Raw genomic sequence first — 22,399 nt, 5'->3', positions numbered from 1 at the left:
GGAATAATAGTAGACTTAGTGTTACATATAGCAGATTATCATCTTCAGTGATTGTGTGTGCACAGCTTGTGTTATCAGAAGATTAAGTGAATCTTAAGGAGACGCTGCTTCACAGTGAGATTTGATTTTCCCCCTGCAAGAAACGCTTCTTAAATTATTGAGCCGCTGCCGCACCACAAGCAACGCTCGGCAAGAGGAGAAAAGTTCTGAGCAGGCTTTACCTGTCCTGTCAAATCGCTCACCTTGACTGAGGGGAGAGGGCCCTATCGCTTGTAACACATGGGGTGAATTATGGGCAGATTAAGAGCTTCCTCCTTGGCTTAAGTTGGCGGAGCTCTGCGTGCAGGGCTCGAGCCTCCCGAAGAGCGGCTGCTCGGAGCTGCTCCCTGTTTATTCATCTCCTCCAGAAACCTTGGCACAAGGGGCCCTGAAAACTATCACCTTACGTAAATCCTCATAAGCTATTCATGTTCCTCGACAACTTTGCTCATGCTGTTTGATTCGCAATCCTCTGCCTCTTTAGTTCTTTCACATATTAACGAGTTTGATCACTGCTCCATATAAATGAGGCATAATCTGGAGCTGTCAGACCTAAACTGTCTTGAACATACACTAAGTGAATATATTCAAATTTCTCTTTAAAGCTAGGAATATTTATAATAAAACTTGTCAGAGCTTCAGTTAACAGTTTACATTGGAAGTATTTTTGGTTGTGAAATACAAAAACAAGTCCAAAAATGACTTTGTGAGCTGATATTATTATATTTGCCTTGCATATGGAAAACTCATGTTGTGATTTCAACAACAAATGAGAAAATTGTCAAACTTCTATGAAAATTAATTAAGCTCAAACTCCTATGAAAATTAATTAAGCTCAAACTCCTATGAAAATTAATTAAGCTAAAATGAAAATGCGTTAAAACACTTCACAAATTTCTACTAATGTGACTTGTAACAATCACACTAAAAGAGCAACAGTCTCTGTTAGCAGTGCTTTTAATTTGGGTTGTGCTGCCTCTTCTGTCACAGACTGAAATCGGATATATATCGAAGTGCAAACAGTGGACTCTTTTTTTTTTTTTTTTTTAAATCCTGTGATGTTCCCAATGAAGTATGTTCTGTAAAAAATGTCTCCTGGCTCTCGTAAGAGGCGGCCTCTCCTGTTTTCTCTTTGAATGCTGTTTGGTTAGTACCTCTCCCTCAGACTGCATCTGTCTGGGCTCTTATATCCTGTCTGATACACGGCTGCATCCTCGCCGGGGCAGAGGCCAGCACAGAGGGAGCTTGAGTTCGTCTGGATTTTTGTTTGTGTTGCTGTAACACAAGTGTATAAAATCTAGGAATGTGGTTTATACCTTTGGGTGAAAGAAGCACAGGGATAAACAATATATGCAGGTTGTTATATGACTCAAAAAGCTAAATTCTTAAATTCAAAGATGCAAGCCAGGCTGGCTGTAATAAGGCTGTAAAAAGAACAGTAGTAGGAGCTAATTATGGCTTTTTTTAACTACTAGGGTAATGCTTTGGAGCTGAATGAAGGCTGCAGCTTACGAATCTCATTTCCCTCCTTAGCTGTAGCGAATGCACAAGATGAGTAGCTCTCACAAGTGCCTGCTGCCGTGCTAAGAAAATTTAAAGCAAAATGAGATGTTGTGGAACTCGTGTGAGGGGTTTCTCTGTGTCACATCCCTGGGCGAAAGGCAGAGTTCTGACGATGCACAGCTCGACCAGACTGCCTTAAGCACCCTTGAATTCTGGCCTCAGGTCCGACGGTGAAAGCGACGCAGTTTTAGCCCCTAAAATCAAAACGTTATCTTCCCCCAGTCAAAGCCATTATCCTTGTCTGGTGCTGTGTCCAAGGCCAAGCAGGCACTTAGACGTTTAAGTCGAATCAAATGTGTGGAAGATTCCTGGGCGGCCCTGACGCCAACAGGAAATTGATGCTGGGGCGCGAGGGCCGGAGCCCGGGAGCTCGTTCCTCACGGAGATAATCAGGCACCGAACCCGCCAGTTAATCAGTTCACTTTCAGTTTAGTATTGCTTCAGCTTTAAATAAGCACTTAATTAGCTCTTAAAGTGTATTTGGAAGCCTTGGTGTTGGACCTGGGAGATAATGAATGATGCCTGTGCATTTTGTTTTGCTGTTGGAAAGTGAAACCAGATGCAGCTTCGCCATCCAGGCTCGGCCCCCGGCTGGCTGAGCGCCGGGCAGGATAGGGAGGTTTATCATTTTTGGGAGTGTTTTCTGTGCTGCACTAGGACTGGTGGTGATGTGAGGGAAAGATGTTGGTTCCTCACAATGTTTAAGTTACTGGAACAAAACTGAAACATGTAAAGCTGCAGAATTGGATTCCTCTGTCCAAAAATGGGGAAAAAAGGGATTAGTCTGCGGTTAATTTAGTAACTTCCAAAGTTGTCATTGCATTACACCTATATTTCTTTCCGTATTAATTACATGGTTGTGCTATTTAAACTTTCTTTCCGTCCTTTGGGACTAAATGCTTGTCCTGAGTGAGAAACCAAGCTCCCTTTGGTGTTGGGCATCATGGTGATTGGAGGCAGGGATTATGCCCAGCCATTCCTGAATCACGAAATAGGATTTGCCAGTGAATTGTTGGGTTCCCTGCAGTGCCCCTAAACTTGACCTGGTCTTGCTGCTGCTGAAACTTAGTTTTTTCACTTGCTCAAGGTTTCTGTGGTGTTGAAAAGCTCCTGGAAGCTGTTTCTTTTGTGATGGCTCCATAAGAAATACCCATTTTAGATCTACTTGTTAAAGCAGCCCTATTTTCTCTCTTACTGCTTTTGCCTCTTGGGACAAGTCTGTTAAGGATACTCCCTGAGGGGATGCAGAGGGAAAATCCTGCTCTGTTTGTGATGCATTTAATCCTCAGCCTGTCTATACACTGAAATAAATAGAGCATTCACCTTTCTCTTTGTGGATTCCTTTCAAATACAATTACAGTGTCACCTGTGGCATCCCGATTCATCAAGGTCTGTACTAAGCACTTCTGAATCTTATTGACCACTTGTTCTACAGGATGATAAATCCCTCTTTTCCCAGAGCAAATAGATTTAATAGAGCAGATTTTTTTCTTTGATTTATGTTTGCCATGACCAGAAAGCAGGATTTCAGCATCCAGCAGACACTGCTCCTCAATTACGGAATCAGAAGCAGGCAGTGTCTGTTTTGCTGCTGTGTGACAAATAGTGGGAGAGGACTTGGTGACAGTTTATGATGTGTTCATATAGAACCAGAGCACGTGGTGCAATTGTTTCTTCAAGACTGAACTTTCTTGAAACCCAGCTTTGATTTTTAGAGGACACCTCTGTGTGGACAGGAGCTCAGTAGCTTAGTGGTTAAGGAATGGAAAGAGGCAGAAGGAATATATTAAAAGCAAAAAGGGTGTATTAGACTTGAAAACAAAGATGAGATGTTTTTATTGTGTGTGTTCTTTAAAAGGTGGAAGTAGTGTGTGTTGTACAAGACCTGGAAGATTACCGTGGACATTTGTAAATTATTTTTACCCCTCCTTTCGTAACGTCATAAGGGCATAAAACCCAAACCTAGTTGCATTTTAATGAGCCACAATGTTAGTGCCCAACAGCTGAAGAAATGAAAGAATGACATGCTAAATTGTGACTGCATGGTACAATTAGATAAACAGAATAGCCAAAATGAGATTTTGGCTGATGGAATGGCAATGTGGTGACAGCCCCGTGCTTGTACATTGTCACAATAAACTATCATCTCAGTTGCAGAAATTAGTGATGATGAGGGCCCCCACACTTCACTGATCAGCAGATTAAGTGGCTGGGGCAAGCTGGTGTTCCAGCTGCTGCCTGCTCTTGCCATTGGTTTGTGTGACATGGAAGGGGTGCTGTGCACAGGGAAGTTTTCGGAGTATCTGTGCCTGTCACCAACCCACTTCATCTCTGGGAGTCAGAGCCATGGGATATAGTCCAGAACAGTTGTGTGTATTTATTGTCTTTGTTACCTCAGAACAAGACTTGTCTAAATAATGAAATCCCAGAAGAGCAATGCCTCACTTGAAAACGGTGTGTCAACAGAGCTTTAAAATTGCTGGAATATGAAGAGGACGTTACACAAAATAGATGGGTCCTGCCAACCTAAGGAACAGGAATTGACATTTTTCAGAACAGATGTCATTGATAATTTATAGATGGCTTTAAAAATTAAACTTGATATAGAAGGCAGCTTGAAAATGAAGTGTTGTCAATGTTCTAAGTGCATCGGGTACATTAAGCAGAAACCTGCGCCTCACTCAGTGGTATTTAAATACTTCAGAAGTCGGGAGCAGCCGTGTCGTCTGAAAGTCTGGTCATGTTCAATATTAAAGGCTCATATGAGTCTGCTGGATTCCAGATGATGTACTTGCACTCCTAGGAAGTGTTTTGAAACTAGTAATTATTGATTTTATTCCTTACGCTCCCGATTGAAACGTGGAAGTGAAGCGCGTGATTTCCTGGGGAAAAAAAAAGATGCTTTCACATCTAAAAGCTTTAACTTGGCTTTCTGGTTTAGGAGGTTGTAAAAACTTCATATTGATGCCCTTCCCTTCTTAAAACCAGAGTGACAGTCCTCTCAGAAAACAGAAGGCATCTGCTCTCTGTGCAGTAACACAGAGCTGGGAAAATTATTGGAAATCTCTCTGGTGCTTTTGCAGAATCAGGATTTCCTTTTTTTAAAAAAAAAACAAACCAACAAAACAAAACACTTTTTGTTAAACTGCTCCATCTAAAACGAAGTCAGGGTTAATAAACACTTTGCTAAGTAAAAAAAATAAATTAGAAAACCCCCAACCAGCCCAACACTGGAGGCTCAGCCCAGGAAGATGGGAATTCTGAGATAATATTCAATGTGCCCAAAGGGACAATGCTGTCTCTTGTTGTCACTGTCTATATTTAGCCACCGTGCTCATATGCAACTTAAAATACCTAGAATAGCAAGAAGAAATTTTTTTTCCCCTTCATTTGAAGTGGTTCAGTGTAGGGTTGTTAATTTTGGCTTATCACAGCTGACACTTGAGTCGGGGGTGGGGGGGAAATAGCGGTTTGAAGCTTTAACTCTCTCCACATGTGCCCCTTGCGAGGAGCCCTCTTGACTCCTGCCAAACTTTCTTGGCTGCCTTAAATTATGTGCCCCCCATTTAGGAGAAGTTCACAGGTCATTTAGTTGATTTAAAATCCATTGTTGTTTGTGCAGCTGATAAGGGGTGAAAAAAAGCTATTAGTTAACAGACCCAGTTCAGAGAAAAATGTTAATAATTCCAGCTTCCTACTTGCATCAACTGGAATTCTTCTGATCAGTTAATGTAAACAGTGTGATTTATACTTTAATACTCCAGTTTACATGAAAATGAGCAATAATTTTCACACTTTCAGGAGTGTTTCATGCTGTTGCAACCTAAGTTTTTGTATTTTATGCAGTTATGGAAAAGATAATGAAGTATTTCTGTATGACAGTCTGGCAAATATTTATGTTTTAGGAACATATTACACACTTGAGTGTGCTGGTTTTTAATGGGAAACGCTCCCAAGCATCAGTTAGAGCTGTCAAAAAAAATGTAGCAGAAAAATGGAAGAGAGCAAAGTCCTTGAGGAAACACTGGACAAGTTGTTTATGGGGGGAATAACCTTGGCTGCTTTGGATCACACTAATGGCTTACTTATCCCAAAAGTGAACTCCTGGTCAGAAGGAGGGTGCTGAACACAAGGGGAGTGGGGGGAACAGGGAGCAGGAGGGCTGTGCTGAGTTGTCAGGTTTGCCTGGTCCGGCAGGGAAGTTGGCAGGAGCACTTTGGAAGGCAGCGAGCAGTGCCTGCTGCAGGGCTCTGGGAGCTCATCCAGCAGAGGAAAAAGGAAGAAAAGCCGTAAAAATTTGGGGTCTAAGTCTGACATGGTTGGAAAAAAGCAGATTGCAGTGCAGAGAGCTGGGCTGTGGAGTTGTCTCACTCGCAGCTGGTGCATCTAGAACTTGACCCATGAGGAGTTTCTGTCATGCAGTCCTTTCCCTAGGATCTACACTAGGAAAAAAAAACCCGTGGAATGCAACTGAATGGTATCTGTTCTCTCCCAAGAGGTGCTAACAGTTGTTTATGCTCCCACTATCTGATGGTGGCACTGAAACGTTTCCTTGTTCTTGTATGAACTTGGAGAGCAGCATCAAGAATAACACACCAAGCACCTGTGCGGTGATGGATCCATGGCATGAGTGAATCCATGGCTTCAGTGAATATCTCAGACCTGAGATCTGATGGACCACCAAACACTGCACAAGCCATTCCAAAATCAGTTCAGAAAATGAGCAATCCCAGCTTTTTATAAGCATAGATGGTCAGGATCCAAAAAGTAGAAGCTATAAAATCAGATAAGTTGTGCAATCAATACTGATTCAGAGAGTCCACGATGTCACTTGCCCAATTTTCCTCTTCCTTTTTTTTTTTTTTCCTTAAGCATGATCCTCAGTGCCTGCCCTGACCCGGCTAAGAAAGAGATCAGTGGTTCAGAAATGTCAGTGTTTATAAGGTTGTAGTCAGGTGGGAAAACCTGATATGCTTTGAGTCTTAAGAGTGCTTATTCAAATATTGCATTTCCAGACACGGTGTACCTTTGGAAATTTAAAATACCGTGTTTTAACTGCACGGTGTTAATAAGCAGCTGGGTGAGATACAATCTCCTCTGAACAGTGGCTTTTTCTTTACCTATTTTATCTGCATTTCCTAGGAGTGTTTCACAGGATGGAGCGTGACTGTGCCTACATTTTGTGCTGGCAGCTCTCAGTCCTCTGTGACTCTGCCCCGCAGTTCAGAGCGATGGGGCAGTGGCTGTGCCACGGTTCTTCCCCTGCTGAGTTCCATCAGGGGCATTACTTGTAGGCTCTTGCACAAGGAAAGGTCTGGCTGTGGATCTTTGCTTTAAGTGACATTTAAAAGTGAGCCATTGCGGTGTTCCTGCATCCAAAACTCAAGAGTTTGCTTTCGGTCTTTGGAGTTTGCCTGCCCAGGTTTCACTCCTGGCTTTGATCTTACTCACTGGGAGCCCCCAGTGGCACTGGATGGCCATTTGGAGACGTGTTAGGAATATTTAGCTTAAAGAACTTGCTTGAACTTGGCGTACCCTTTGCTTTGGATGCGTGGGGAAGGGTTTGGATGCAGCTAAAAGAAGCTCTCAGGATTGCATCACATGCTGTCGGCTTTGATGTCTTCACTAAGCATCTTGTAAAAATGATCAGATGTATAAAAGATGGTGATAGGAAGAGGTTTATTGAGTATTTCTCTGCATTAAAGGGTGTTGCAGGCATGGTTGGAATTTCTTTATAAGTCCCTGTGTACATCAGTCGGGCAGTTTTGATTTCCCCTCTTTTTTTTTCTTTTTCTTTTGAGTGTGGATTTCACTTCTGTTGCCAGTTTTTGCAAGACTTCTCATGACACTTGGTGTTACTTGGTATTTCAGGTAATAAGTGATGGAGAACATCTGCTGTCTGGTGAGGTGCACCTTCAATAGCAGCAAAATATTGTAGATGAAAACACGAGCTTCACAGCATCACAGTGTGGGTCGCTCATGGATGGAAATGTATTGCTGAGAGGCAGAAGTGATTGACAAAAGTTAATTTTTACCTAAGTGTATTTTAATTCAAGTATTTTTACTGCCTTGCAAAGAGTGGGAAAATGCTTTTGGGAAAAGTAGTTGTCAGTTTATGTCTAATTTAGGGGTGTTGCAGATGAAGGCAGTTTGCCACCAACCCAGAATTAAGGTAAAAGGTTTGAAGCTTAGGTTAAACCCATTGCAGATAACTTGATCTGTACTTGCCATATATAGTCATCCAAGAAAAAGTCTGTAGGAATCCTCCAGACGTTTAGGGACTTCTCTGATTCATCTGTCGGAGCCAAACAGCTCCAGCCAAGAGATAGGGAATTTGTTAAACTGCATTAAGTTCCTAAATTGTTGTAACCCAAAGGAGCAATTCTTCCTTTTACAGGGGCAAGAGTAGGAGGGAGTAGGCAGGGAGGGATGGTGCATTATGAAGTCTCTTCTTTTGGTAAGAGTTTTGAGAGATGAGTAACATTCTAGAGCTGTTTAAAAAAAAAAAAACAAAAAAACAACAAAACCACACAGACAAAAAAACTTGAATTAATTTCCGTTGCTCTCATCAAAAGCTGGCTGTCTAAATTTAGCCGTTTCCTATAGACGCTCAGCTTGTGCTGCAACAGTAAAACTGTTTGTCCTTAAGTGCAATTTGTCACCTCCCCCTTCTAAGTTGGTGGAAGATAAGCTTGTATTAATTCTGTTGATTTATTATTACACAAGTATGTCTCATTTTAATCTGCCATTGAGCTGGTGGTGATTCAGTGCTGGGCTCGCAGCCTTGACCGACGGGGAAGCAGCAGGATCTTCAATCCTCCGGGTTCCTTTTCCTGATCTTTTTATCTCTTTCTCTCCCCACCCCCCCACCAAGCACTGCAGCAGCTCACAGTTCAGCCCATGAATTTGGGAATTAATCCCAGCTGAGACCATATATTACAGTGGTGAGGAGATGCTGCTGCTCAGAAACGCTTTATGTGGGTTTTTTATTTCTTAAGTTCAACTAACAAACAGTAAATGTATTGAGTAAGTCTGTAGTGAGCTTTTGCTTTCTTTCATCTTGGTGATTCATTTCTATCTACTGTGTGCTACCAAAGCACTATGGGCCTGAGCCTGTTTCTGTAGGAATTCTGCCAGGGAGTGTAAAGGCAGCAAAAGTTTGTTTTCTCCCGATTGCTTCGCTCACTGAAGCAACATGAAAAGCTCCGTGCTGCGTTTTTTTATTTAGGTCAGCAGGATGACAGTTGTATTAATTCTGAGGTGTTTTCACCAGGTATGCTAAATTGGATGTAGTAAAACCTCTGGGTCTATATCCTGATGTTTTTGGGGTTGTCAGTGTTCTTTTTTTTTTTATATTTTGAATTTCTCCTCTTTGTTGGAATCTGGAGTTACCACTTCAGCTGCATCCGGAGGGCGATGCCTGAACCCACAGCAGGTGAGCAGCCAGTGACTCCCTGCAAGGAACAAGTCACAAAGAACATAAAGACAGAAAAGATGACAAGAGTCTTAGCAAATATAGGACATGGTTTTGCAGGACAACAGGCTTTTCACTCAGGTCTTCATGAAACAACTTGTGTTCTGTAGGAACAACTGGCTTCTGAATAAAACTGGACGGTCAGGATCAAGATTAAGGAGAAAATCTTACAAAAAGATTTCTGGAGGATTGTGTAGTATTGGATTTTCTTGCATTCAAATCAAAGAAAAAGGTTGGCTACAATGATAGAAATCAGTAAATGCACCTGTGTTTTTACGTGCAGGTTTGTCAGAGTGTGATTAATGCACAGCTATAGTTGTAATCTATATTTAAACAATAAGTAGGGAAAACAGTTTTGCAATATCTGATGTCTTGGCAGTGCCCCTCCCCAGTTTGCAGATAGTCTGGAAGGATCCATGAGGATGAGACCTGGCTCCTCACTATTATATTTAACACAGAATTATTCTTCTTGGAAACTTTACCTGACTTTTACCAGATGCTTGTATTTTGAAAATCAGTAACAGGTTTTAAAACATGAAAGTTTTTTAGTAGTCCCACTTTCCTTAAAAAAACCCACCCCTGTACATTGAAATCAGTGATTTCTGAATGGTCCCACCCATCTTTTCTTTGAGACTGAGGAGAAACCCCAATCCCAGCACCCAGTTCCTGACTCCATCATGCCAGAAGGGAGAGACTTGCCCAAGGATGGTGCCCTCTGATTCCAGCACTGCTTGTGTGGAGGGGAATGTGGAAAATTACAGCTGCAATTATGGTTTCACATTAAATATTCTTCTTTCTAAATCCACCGTGTGAAGCATTAGGCTGTGTTTGAACTGGTGTTGTTAATTGGACCACAGCACTTTAGGTGCATCGTCTGCAGAGTCATGGCCCCTGTCATTAGCCTCTCATTAGACACGTTAATTTTTTAAGGCTCATCATAATTACCTTTTTTCAGAAGTTCCCCGTTTTGCGCTGAAGAGAAACCTCTGATCTGCAGGCTGTAATTGGGAATAACCAGGCAGGTGTTGTGAACTCTGTCCGTGGGCTTTCGAAGTGGAAAATGTAGCCGAGGGAGGACGAGATCCTGCAGGATATGATTTGGGAGGAGCGTTCAGGGTCTTGTTCACTGGAAACCTCAGTTGCAGGGGCAGAGAACCTGTGGAATGACATGGAATTTTTGGAGGGACAGAACAATTCTGGTTAAAATTTGGCAAATATAGGTGAGGCTGTTTTTTGGGATGTCCAGCTCTACTGGGATGCACAACTGCACTGGGGTCCACATCTGAGCAAGTCAGTTTGGTTTCCATTTTTTTGGCAGATGTGCTCATCTGACAACATCTGCAGGTACTTAACAAAGCTCTGTACCAACTCATTATCCTTTCTATGTGCAGGGATATAAACCTGACCTAAGTCTTAGGAACAGCAGTTCCTGGTTTTCACTGACACGTGGTTGTCCTGCTGGCAAGAACAGTGCACTTCAAAGGCTCTGAAATATTTATTTGGCGTATCAAATTCTTTTTCATTACATAAATGAAACAATCACCCTAGTTCTGCTGACCTGGGATGATGCAGACGTGGTTTTTCCCATGGCAAAGGTCTGTCAGGGCATCTTTGGTGTCACCTCAGCCTTCAGCAGGGACCACAGTGTTTGACAAGAAAGCAGGACAAACTGTTAGCAGGAGGGAAAATCTCCATGGAGCCATTAACCAGTGTGTAGCCTTTTAAACTGTTTGTTAAAAGTGATGCTTGATTTTCTGCATGTATTGGTAAACTGTTACGTAAGTCATCCTTTTTTTTTTTTTTTTAATCTCCCCCTACTGAAAATTTAGTGACCAGGCTTTTAGTTTCATTAGAATTACCTCCTTCCATAGCTCCACCTGACTCATTTTTCTTTGAATAATTTTTTTTTGTTCCCTAGCAACTCTAGTTTTTAAATTCTGAATAGTTTCTGGTCAGCATCTTTCCTAGCCAGTGTTAACTCCCTGGTTTATAAATGGCAGCGAGGTTTTAGCACGATACTAAAAAGCATAGTTCACTAAATTAATCTGTAAAGTTAGTTAAAAAAATTCTTCTTCTATTTTATCTAGTGCATGTGTGTATATATACACACACTTTCCTACGTATAGATGGGTGCAACAGTTGTGCTTTGGCAGAGGGGATGTTTTAAACAGTTGTGAAGGTAACCAGTCTGTTTGGACGTTGCTGCACAGGCCCAGAGTAAACCCGGTGGCTTTTTGTTTATTTGAACTTGGAAAGAGCCATAAGAGGATTCCATTAAGACCCAGCAGAGTGAGTAGTTCCATTGAAAGCAACGTGCCAGCCCCAGCGTGGCAGGGAGGCACCTTTGCAGAGATCCCTGCCTTTAGTGCCTGCTTTTAATATATTTACAGTCTTAGAGTCTCTGCCTGAGAGGCACCACAGAGCCCAGGATGGTCCAGAAGAAGTTAGTGTTTCCAGTGTGGTGGATATATATATTTTTGGGGAGTTCTACTTTTGTTGTGTGGTTGGTTTTTTTTTTTTTTTTTTGGTTTAATCTTTCTTTAAGACTTTCGTCCCGGATACTTCATTTTTCCATGCCTGGGAAGAGCATGTTTTGCCACCTTGACAGTGTGAAGGGACCAGACCCCAGTTTTTTCCTCCCTCTAGGCCCGTTTCCCTGTGGTTTGGTAGGATCCACGTAGTCTGGAGTTTGGTGCAAAGCAGGGCATTTCCACAAAGAAACTCTTGAAACTTCTCCGTGTGTCGCTGTCGCTTCCTTTGGGATTGTCATGTGGCTGCAATTTTGCAGAGTGGTCTGAAGTGGTTAAACAGCAGAAATTCCATCTCTTTTCAAGGAATCTCTGTTAGTGTTTATTCCACAGGCTGCTTAGGCCCTCTTTGTAACCTCTCTGAAGCTCAGGCGTCTCCCCTCGAATTACAACACACAGGGTTATGCTTAATATTCTACTTGAAGCTGAAGTCTGTGCTCACTAAATCAGCCCTTCACAAATGGAATATTTTTTTCACTTCTCGCTGGGTGGGTCCATACACAGAAAAATAGGTCAAGAACAGTAATCTAAATCTACTGCTAATAAATAATTAAAGCTAATGGAATTTGCACAAGAACTGTGAGCTGAAATATTTCCAAAAGTACTGTGGTGTACGTTTTGCTACTGTAAATCAAGATTTTTTATTTATCATTGTGCTAGGGTTGAAACATATCTATAAATGTAACTTAAAAAGATTTTTTTTTTTTTGTACAGAGAAAACACTGGCATGTTAGTGTATTGAAATAACTAAAACCATCAGAAAATTGATAAGATCTTGATTCATTCTCTAATGATCGGATTTCAAGTAAATACTTCAGCTGCCTTAAGCAATAAGAGGTTTTATATCTCATTAAATCATTGTGTAAATTGAGCAATAAATTGTTTACTCATATGATTTACTTTGCCTTATATTTTAGGAATTAAGTAAGTCATCTGAGCTACTGTATAATACCTGTTTGAACAACTATTTGGGATTTCAGCTTCATCTCTGTTAGATTAAAGCAAAGTGGGACTTGCTGGAACTAATTAAACATAAAGACTTAAATGTTTCCCTTAGTACACCCCCAGTCACATGGGCCCATTGAAAAAAAATGGAAATATTCTGGATTTTTTCATAAGAGAAATAAATAATCTTTAAAACTTGTGTATTGGTAAGTGAGTGAGTGATCCCCACTCGCTCACCCCTTTCCCCATAGCAGGGAGAAGCATCTGTGCTCGCTGCTCTCTCTAATTAACCAGCAGAACTGCTTACTACTAATTATAGTTAACTTGCTGATTTGTGTGTTTCATAGCGACAAGTTGTGTCCTTGAAGGGTGTAATAACCAGACACACCTCAGAAGTGGCTGCCAGCGTTCTTCCCAAATCCTTCACGCTCGGCTGCTTCTCACCTCTCCCCCTTCCCAGCTGCGTTTGTGGGAAGGAGAGGCCCAACATTATGGACAAAATAGCTGTGTGGATGGAGTGTGTGGAGCCCTGGCTGTGAGGGCACATGGATCAACATCCTCCCAGTTGCTGGAAGCAGATATCCATCATACCAACACACTGCCACAGGAGAGGGAGGATCAGCCTGGTTCCCGGTTTTTGACAGCAGAGTTCCTCTTCAGCCACGCTGCTTTTTCTTTACCACTGAGTCATGGAATGGTTTGAGTTGGAAAGGACCTTAAAGACCATCTCATTCCAACCCTGGCCATGGGTAGGGACTTTTCCAGGTTGCTCCAACCTGACCTTGGACACTTGCAGGGATGGGAAGTGTTTCATGTTGATGAATGACAGGTACCTTCCTGCACAGTCAGTATATATTGGGGGTTGTTTGGGGTTTGTTCTGGGTTGGGTTTTTTCTTTTTCTTCCTTTCTGTAAGTTATGATTCTCATAAGAAAGTATGTGGAGTCCAGGGCTGCCCAGCCCTGCTGATTCGGAGCACAGGGCACTTGTTTAGTGCCTTATTCCATGTGGGCAAACAGGGAAGGGAACACAAAAGGGGAAGGCGGCAGCAAAGCCGGAGCACCTCGCTGTTGATAAGGCAGCTCAGAAATAGGTTGTGACAGCTGAACTAATGATGTCACCAATGCTGATACCAGGGGGCTGCTTCTCATTATGATTTCTGTCCCAGACACGGTGACATTCCCCAGCCAATGCGAGTCTCCAGCAGATGATACATGGAACAATCCGTAGGAAACGTGGTGCCCGATGGAACGTTCCCCCAGCTTTGGGGTTTGTTTTGTTTCACAAGGGCACGGTGCTTGTGTGGATGATAAAGGTGTGGAGGTCAAGCTCAGCTTTGCTGGACTGCTTTATCAAACTGGGGTCAGAGGGCTCTTGTTGTGACATTTAGAGATAAGCATTTGGGAGGTAAATGAGATAGAGCAGCCTGCAAAGAAATCAGAAGGTGCTCGTGTAGCTTCAGACCTCAAGTAAATTACAAATCCAGTGTTGGTAGCCTGACCACTGATACGTCCTTTGTGCTGTACAGGGTATTAAGATACAGATAAATAATGCAGTTTAGTTGTCAGAAAGATGCATTTGTTGCTCGGGATTTTAACTTAGATTTATTCTTGGTTTATTTTCTGTGGAGTTATTTTTAATGAGAATGGAAAGGAAGCTAAAAATTATGTGGATTCAGGTTTCATTGTGTAGCTACTTGATCAAAATGTAAACTCATTGTTTATACTCTTGTAAAGAAAAAATTGCTATATTGGTTCTCAGTGATCAGATTTGATTCAGATAATGATACAACATCCTAATTCAGAGGCTCTACTTCAGATACTGAGTTTGTCTGTGATACAGCCTTTTTCAGAGAACTGCTCTAGCCCTGGTAAATGATCCAGAGAGAGAGAGAGAATGCACATATTTAGATGGCACGGAAAAATAGGCTAATAATGGGATTGTATAGGAATACTCAAATATTTCAAAGTGTTTGTGTTGATAAATTATAATTTGCTTTAACATTCAATTGCATGTACCCTTTTCAGCTGTTCTGCTTGGCTGCAGTGCTTTGGTAGCTGTGTGAGGGCTGGAGCTGGATGCTTTTCCTGTTTTGATCACAGCCCAGGCAGTAAAGGCCACCACACTTTAAACAGATAATAAATCATGCGGTGTCCTTGCTAACCAGCACTGCAGATTCCCCCGGGTCTGAACTGAACGTCCTTCTTTCTGTTCAATTTAGTGTAAAGAAGGGAAAATTCTATTTGAAGTTAGGGTAATATTTTGAGACAAAGTCTGATGAGGAATTTTTCCAAACTGCCAAAAATAAATCTCCCCGGCAGAGCTGGAGCTGGTGACTCGAGGCATATGTATTCCTGACTTCTGTCTGTTTATTTTTATTTCCCTTTTATTGTGAGCTGTCTAAAGTTTTGATGTCGTTTCGCCAAGGAAGGAATTATAGGAGTAGCCTATAAACTCTTTCCAAGGGGGAGGCTGGAAGAGGGGGGTGAAGAGAAAAACTGGTGTGAAAAAGGTGTTTTATGCATTTTGTGATGACTTGGGCCATTTATCCACTCACCTGCTTGGAGTATTTGATTGTGTTTAAAATACTGGAGCTCATTCCTTGCAGTTCCCTTTCTAAACCTGTTTGCTCTGTGATGGTAATGTCAGGGGGATGCTCTCTCTCAATTGTTCAGCTGCAGCAGATTTCAAGTTATTGTGAAGATTTCGAGTTGTCAGAGCATTTTACTCTGTTCAAGTGTGTGCTCTAATGACCAGTGTGTCCTGGGATTGCCCAGCACTGATTGCAGTGGGATAACCCATTGCTTGCCAGTGGGACTGAAGCACTTTGAGCTGTTTTCTCCTCCATCAGGAGATGTTTTACCACCACCAAAAGCCTCTGCCTGAACCAAGCACGACACATTTTCCCATCGTGGCACGAATTTTGCTTGGTAATCTTCTGATTGCTGGGATGAGTGTTTGGCATCCTGAATTCGCTAAATGGATGTGTGGGAATCAGAGTTTGCACTTGAAGGGTTTTTCTCCCTGTTTGACAGCTTGACCGGCTGTTTTTGTGCCTTTGGGATGCTTCCTGTATTCCTTTCCTCTCCTCTTCTCTCTCTCGTTTCTGTTACAAACCAGCCACCACCATCTCTCATTATTCAAGATGAATAAGAGGTGAAGTCCTGACATAGTTTATATAATGAAATAAAAAGTGCTGCAAATCCTGTCTTCCAGAAGTTTGGATGTGTCAGAGGATGCAGTTAAATAGCAGGATCATGCCATGCAGACACAGAGGAGCAAGGATTACATTCTGCTGCCTCTGGATCTGGAATTAGATCTCCTGTATTTCTGCTTTCACTTCTGACATCACTTTCATGGCTGGTGCCAAACTAGTGAGTAAATTCAGAGGCAATACCAGGGACAAAAGCCCTAAATACAGTGATTTCTGACCAGCTGAGATTTGTATTTCACGAGAAGTTGCTTTGCTTGGATGGTATAATTTTTCCTGATTTTATAAAGGGTTGCCAGTATTTGGACTGTAAATCTAATTCTCTCTGTGTAATTTTGCTGAGTGTTAAAACCTCCCATGCCAGATTTTGGCCTTGAATCGGACATTTATTTTGCCATCATGGTTATTGTTACTTTCTTCAATGTCAGCATCATCAGGTTACACAGAAAACATGTTATAAAACCTGCACAGCCCTCTGGTCTCCCGGAGGAGGCAGGGAGTGGGGAAAAGCTGCTCAACCTGCCAGTTTGCTTTGGTAGAGGTGTAATTTGTAGGTGGTTGTGATATGCAAGGACAGTACCTAACCTTTTCCTTTCCCAAAACAGGCAGCAGGAGATACCAGGAAACATTTAGGTGACTTGGCTTGGTCCAAGAACAGCAGCACAGTTTGGTTCAGTGTGAGGAGGGAGCTTAGAAAGCTGCAACATTATCCTTGATGGGGATTAAGCTGTATTTTAGTGCAGTAACCATGTCAGAAGTGAAATTTGGCTGATCATTTGTCTTTGATAGCTTCATTTGCCTTTGGCCCCTTAAGCCATTTCTCAGGGAGTGGGAGAACTCCTGATCCTCCAACTCTCTGCATGACTTGTCATTTAAATGACAAAAATCAGTTCTCTCAAAAGCCTATTTTTCCTTCAGGAAAGGCAGATTAAATCCAGGGCTGAGAGTGTTTTGGTGAGTGGTTTAATGTCCAGTACGTAGCATGACTGTAGATGTAAAAGTAAATGCATTGGAAGAAGAGAATTTCCCAACTTTTTTAAGGTCACCTTCTTTTCCAAAAAGCATTGTAGGACTTTTCCAGAGCATTGTAGGACTCTGGATTGATGGGAGTGTCCAGAGCCTGACAGAATCTCACCTGGCCCTAAAAATTGGCCTTTAGCACCCACACTGATTCTGGTCAGCTGAGCCTTAGAAGTCTCCAAGAATGGGAAATTCACCTTCTTCCCAAAGCAGTGCTGCCCTTCTAAATGCAGCATCATGTTACTGGTTTTTACCTCATCAAGGTTCATTTCTGACCATGAGGTCACTGCTTGTGTCTTGTCAATGGCAAAACCAGGAATCCAGCATCTTGGCTGTGCATCAACAGTAGTGTCCTCTGTAAAGTCACAGGACTTTATTCTTCAGGCTGGCACATAATTAGAATGATGAGAATTCCACCAAAATCAGCTTAAAAGTGGAGCCACAGAGAATTCAGTGTACAATACGTATACCTTTTCTTGTCCTAAATTATCTTGGTTGCTAGGTAAAAATGTGCTGTAAACCTTTAGATTGGTTCTGTGGGCAGTATTTTAATGACTTTTAAAGCACTTAAGTGTGTTGTTGATTTGGAAGAAGAGATTTTGAGTAACAGAGTAACCAACAAACAGTACTGTCATCTTCAATGTTCTCCAGTTCCCTGATGGCTAAAATCAAGAGCACTCCTGAGAAAAATAACAAATAGAAGGGAGGTTTTACAAAATAGCAGCACTCTTAGTTGAAATGATGGTCCAAAGTCATCTTCCTTTAAGCCTGGCTCCCATCTGTGGGAATTTCCTTGGCGTGAGCTCAGAGGTGTAGCTGCTGTGGACGCAGATAGAGGCATTTGCTTCTAATCGTATTAATGTTTCAGCTGAATTAGGGGACTGAAGGCATTCAGTGCTTACCCAACATCACCACAGTGTTGATAATTAATACCATTTGCAGCAGATACAGGTGTATGTCAGACTGGGAATTCAGACCTGTTCAAAGTGAGTCCCAGGTACGCTCCTGTTTTAATCAAAGCTCCCGTAAAACGCGATCAGAATTTCAGCGGCGCTTCAGGACTGAAAGTAACGTCAGGAAAAAGTTGGCGACGACTCGCCCTTCCAGATTTTTTCTGATGGAATGTCTCGCTTCTCTCTTCCAGGACCTGCGCAAACAGGTAGCTCCGTTACTGAAGAGTTTCCAGGGAGAGGTAAGAGCTTGTTTGTGCTTCTCGTGGTGCTTTTTGTGCTGCTTCACACGAGCCTGGTGTGCTGGTGGTCTGTGAGCGTGGCCAGGTGGGCACAGAGCCCCTGGGCAGGGCAGGGCAGGGGCTCAGCCCTTTGCATTTTGCTGTGTGCAGGATGTGTGTGTGCACCTGGAGGGTAAGAAAGGTGGAGAGGGACGTTTTACAAGGGCATGGAGTGACAGGACAAGGGGGAATGGCTGCAAGTTGACAGAGTGTAGGTTTAAATGAGGTATTAGGAAGAAATTCTTCTCTGTGAGGTTGGTGAGGCCCTGGCACAGGTTGTCCAGACAAGTTGTGGCTTCCCCATCCCTGGAAGTGTTCAAGGCCAGGTTGGATGGAGCTCTGAGCAACCTGGTCTGGTGGAAGCTGTGCCTGCCCATGGCAGGGGGATGGAAAGAGATGATCTTTTAAGGTCACTTCCCATCCTTTCTGTGATTCTGTGGTACACTGGGTTTTTGCTGGGCAACTTAAACTGGCCCTATCACTTTGTTCTCAGCATCCCTGGGCACGACCCAGGTGGCACATCCAGGTCACTGTGCCTCGCCGACCTCACGGCTTGAGCTCCTCATGAATGCAGTGCAATGTACTTACACACAACATGTGAGAACACTACAAATAGTTCTCACTGCAAACCTTTTCAACTGTAAAACATTGCATTTAAGAGGGCTGATGGAAAACCTTAATTTGGCAGGTGTTTGTTGGAAGACCAACAGAAAGCATTAACAGCTCTGGTGCTGGCTCTGGCTTTGATTTCTCTGCACACCGCTCCACTGAGGGCACACGAGTAGAGTGCTCACGAGTTTCAAAGCCAACTGTTGTTATTTTGAAGTCTTCCTATAGGCAGAGGCAGCTGGGCCACTTAGAGGATTTTCCATTTTTGCTGTGGCCAGCACTGGAGTGCTCACTCACGTGAGGCCGGGTGGGACCTGTGGTGCCACCGCTGGGAAAACCTCAGGGATGGAGGTTGCAAATTCCACTTCCTCAGTCCATGAGTTGTTGGCTGACTTTATATCGTGGCAGTTCCCACCAGCACAGAGAAATTGAGGAGCGTGTTTTCAGCAGTCAGCACAGAGAATTAGGTGCACAGCTCCCCTTACTGAGGTTTGCATTTGTACATCCCGCTAGATCTGTATCCCAGCTAGGCAGTAACTCCTCATTTAAAAACAGTGTGGTGGTTTTTGTTTTACAACCCAGTTTCCCATGTATTGTTAGAAATAAATAAATAAACATGACAACTTTGTCCTTGATGTATCTAATAGACATTTGTGAGAACAAAGAATGACTTGTGCCAGTCCGTTTGCCAATGGAAATTTACACTTTAAAATTGCTCTGAGTGGATTGCAGTGCTTTTAGAACCTTTTCACTTCACTTTCAAGCTTGCAATGCACTGACTGAAAAGTGCATGTGTGCCTTCAGCACTGTTTTTCATGAAGGGGATGTCTGAGGATCAAATGAGAAGCATAAATCCAAATCTGGCTACAGTGAAGAAGATTTTCCCGTTAGATCTCTCCACAGACAGCTCCCTGTTCCTGTGTATGGCTCATACACACTCCTCCTCTGTAGTTTTGCTTCACTGATACAAAAATGAAGTTTATTTTGGTACAAATTCAACCTCACAGGAGTAAAATTTGTTGGTAGAAATCCCCTGTTACGTAAATGAAGCACAAATACCTTACAAGATTGTGCTGCTGAATCTCTGAGCTGGTGATTCCAGTCTCCCTAATCTAGACAGGGTTTTAGAAACCTAAAAAACCTGAACTAATTATGATTGACTACATAAATGCACAACATTAAGCTGTGAATTGTGGTATTTGATTATAGATGTAATTACTGTATCTTGTTTTGGAGACAAATCAAAATACGAAGGATATTGGTCTGTTCTGTTGAGTTATTTTTGATTGCTCAGGATATAGATCTGGTTTCTGTTTGCTGTTAAGGCTGGCTTTCTAAAAGATCAGGAGATGAATGCTCCAGGTATCTCAGGGACGAGCTGTGTTAAGCAAATAGGCTTTTTCCCATTTCAAATCCGCCGGAGATGCCTCGATTACCGAGGATTTCCTGAGCTGGCTCAACTGGGATGGGACACCCACCCCACCAGCCCCATGGGGTTGCTTTACAATGGTGTGTTACCTGTTGGGTGATATTTACTGTCCTGGGAGAGCTGGCAGAGGGACCTTTTGGTCACACATACCTGTGGGATGTCAGCAGGGAGGAGGAAGGAGGAGGAGGACAAGAGGTGCCCTGTTTTTACTGCACAGATGTCGGTTTTCAGCCCCAAGTTTGTCCCTGGAATTGTTTGGACGGGGCTCTGAGTAACCTGGTCTTAGTGGAAGGTGTCCCTGTCCATGTCAGGGCACAAAGTTTTCTTTCTTTCCCCTTTTTTGCTGGCTTAGTTTCCCACCAGGTTGGTTCAGAGCAGCAGCTCAGTGCAGGGGAGAGGCCAGGGGAGCAAAGCCAAGGGCAGGAGCAGAGCAAATGTGTCAGCTCAGGTTGACTTAAACTGTCCTTGAACTGCACCTTGGTGAGCCTGACGTGACTTGGAGAGAGGTGAAGTTAAGCTCAGGTATTTATGTATCCTCCCAAGTGTGATTTGTGGGAGCTGCTGGTAAACCTGGGGCCAGCAGACTTTTTAAACAAATCCACAGGTCACTTTAGCCAGTATTTGTTTTCTTTGAGCATGGAATATTGATACTTCCCACCCTATTTTCCCTTTGTATAATACGAATTTCTAAATAAACCCCCAATACAGAACATTCTGTTTTCCTTAGTTATTTATCTCATTCATTCAGATAAAATCTGTTTCAGTTATCAAATAGTTTCCATTGGTAGCTGGAAATAACTTTTTTTGTATAGATCTCAGTGTGTTAAGTAACTGGATTTTTTTATGGTGAGTTAAAGTAAAAGCATTTTGAAGTGAAATTTAGCATAGTACCAGTATTAAAATGCATTCCTATTTCAGCATGAGACTCTATTAATTCATCACTGGAGAATAGTTTTATTATAGTACTTTTTCCTTATTTAGGATTTTAATGGAAATGTGAATGCAGTTTTCTAATTGAACAGAATGTTGTGTCTGATTCAAAGCTGATGGTATTGTTCTTTTGATTTTTGTGAGTAACTCTTCTGGCTTTCCTGAAAGATTTAAGGTCTGGATGGTGCAAAAAGGCTATTGTGAGAAGACAATTAAAGCCATTAATTTGAGAGTTGTAAAATTCCTGTCGCTTCTATCTTAAATCTATCTTTTTTTTCTTTTTGGTTCCTTTTTCTTACCATTAACCTGAGGATGCAACTTATTAATGGTTTGCTCACCCTGTGCTGGGCTAAATACAGGACAGAATCAGAAAGAGGTTAAAGAGCTTTATCATTCAATCACAAAATGATTATATATAATTTGCAAGGGCCTCCTGCAAGCAGCCATGTGAACAGCCTGTGTTTTGGGTTGGTCACTGTGGGTACATCAGTGCATGGATATTTGTACCTGAAATCTGAGAGGGGGAAAGCAAAAAGAAGGGATGTTCTTTGGGCTGTGTTAATTCACAGAGCCTGTGGTATGGAAATCTAACATTGGAATCTGTATTTGTGAAGTCATCAGACAGATATTTTAAGGCTGGGAAAGGATTTCCTGAGGTCATTACCATTCTTTTCATGTGGCATAAGAGCACTGTCCAACAGTAATGCAGTAATCCCTCATTTGGAGAACCCTTTAAGGCACAGACTCCGAAACAACGAACTGGACTTGATTTCTGGGAAAGCCATTTCTCATATTCTTCTCGCAGAGCAAGTACTTTTAAGGGTATTGCCATTCTGATGAGACCACTCTGGCTCCCCACTTAGCTGAATTGCTCTTTAAACTATTAATTTGGTCAGTGGAGTAATTTAATAATTTTCCATACGCAGACAACAGAAGCTGAAAATCAGTTTGATGTGCTGGAACTACTAATCATGCCTTTGAAGGAGTACTCTAATAATGTGTGTGCCTAAACCACTACAGACCTACATTCCTTCTGCATTTTGAAGGAGTATTCCTGAGCCGATACCTCATATTTTTTTAATTTTTTTTTATTTTTTTATTTTACCCCCTTTAATTTCCTCATGTTAAATTTCCAAACCTAATTAATACAATTTCTTTCCTGTAGGTTCACTCCATGATGGCTCAATTAGAGCAGCAGTAGAACTGTGGTTCAATATTCAGGCCAGCTTCATAATTGAAAACACATTTTCTTCTCAAAAGCTGCAGCTGGTTTGGTTCTGCTCATGCAGAAAAGGATATAACCTTGCATAACATAGGAAATGAACGGTTGAGAGAGAAGCCAAATTCAATTTCAGTCAGATATTTTGAGGATAAGTCCATGATCTATGGAAGCAAGGGAATGAAAAGTGTGTGTATGTGGA

At 42.3% G+C, this 22,399-nt stretch overlaps 1 protein-coding gene across 7 annotated transcripts in view; it reads left to right on the top strand.

Annotated features, from left to right (window-relative positions):
- Positions 1 to 22,399, top strand: part of CUX1 (cut like homeobox 1) — a 266,951-nt gene that overhangs the window by 86,825 nt on the left and 157,727 nt on the right. For all 7 annotated transcript variants that reach the window (XM_050322112.1, XM_050322109.1, XM_050322113.1 and 4 more), the window contains exon 3: positions 17,924 to 17,971. In XM_050322112.1, the coding sequence (XP_050178069.1) occupies positions 17,924 to 17,971 (48 nt within the window). The remainder of the gene's footprint in view (positions 1 to 17,923; positions 17,972 to 22,399) is intronic.

The sequence above is a fragment of the Myiozetetes cayanensis genome, unplaced genomic scaffold (genome assembly GCF_022539395.1).
Source record: "Myiozetetes cayanensis isolate MyiCay16 unplaced genomic scaffold, myiCay2020 scf27, whole genome shotgun sequence".
Lineage (NCBI taxonomy): Eukaryota > Metazoa > Chordata > Aves > Passeriformes > Tyrannidae > Myiozetetes > Myiozetetes cayanensis.
This window is presented reverse-complemented; position numbering and strand designations above follow the sequence as displayed.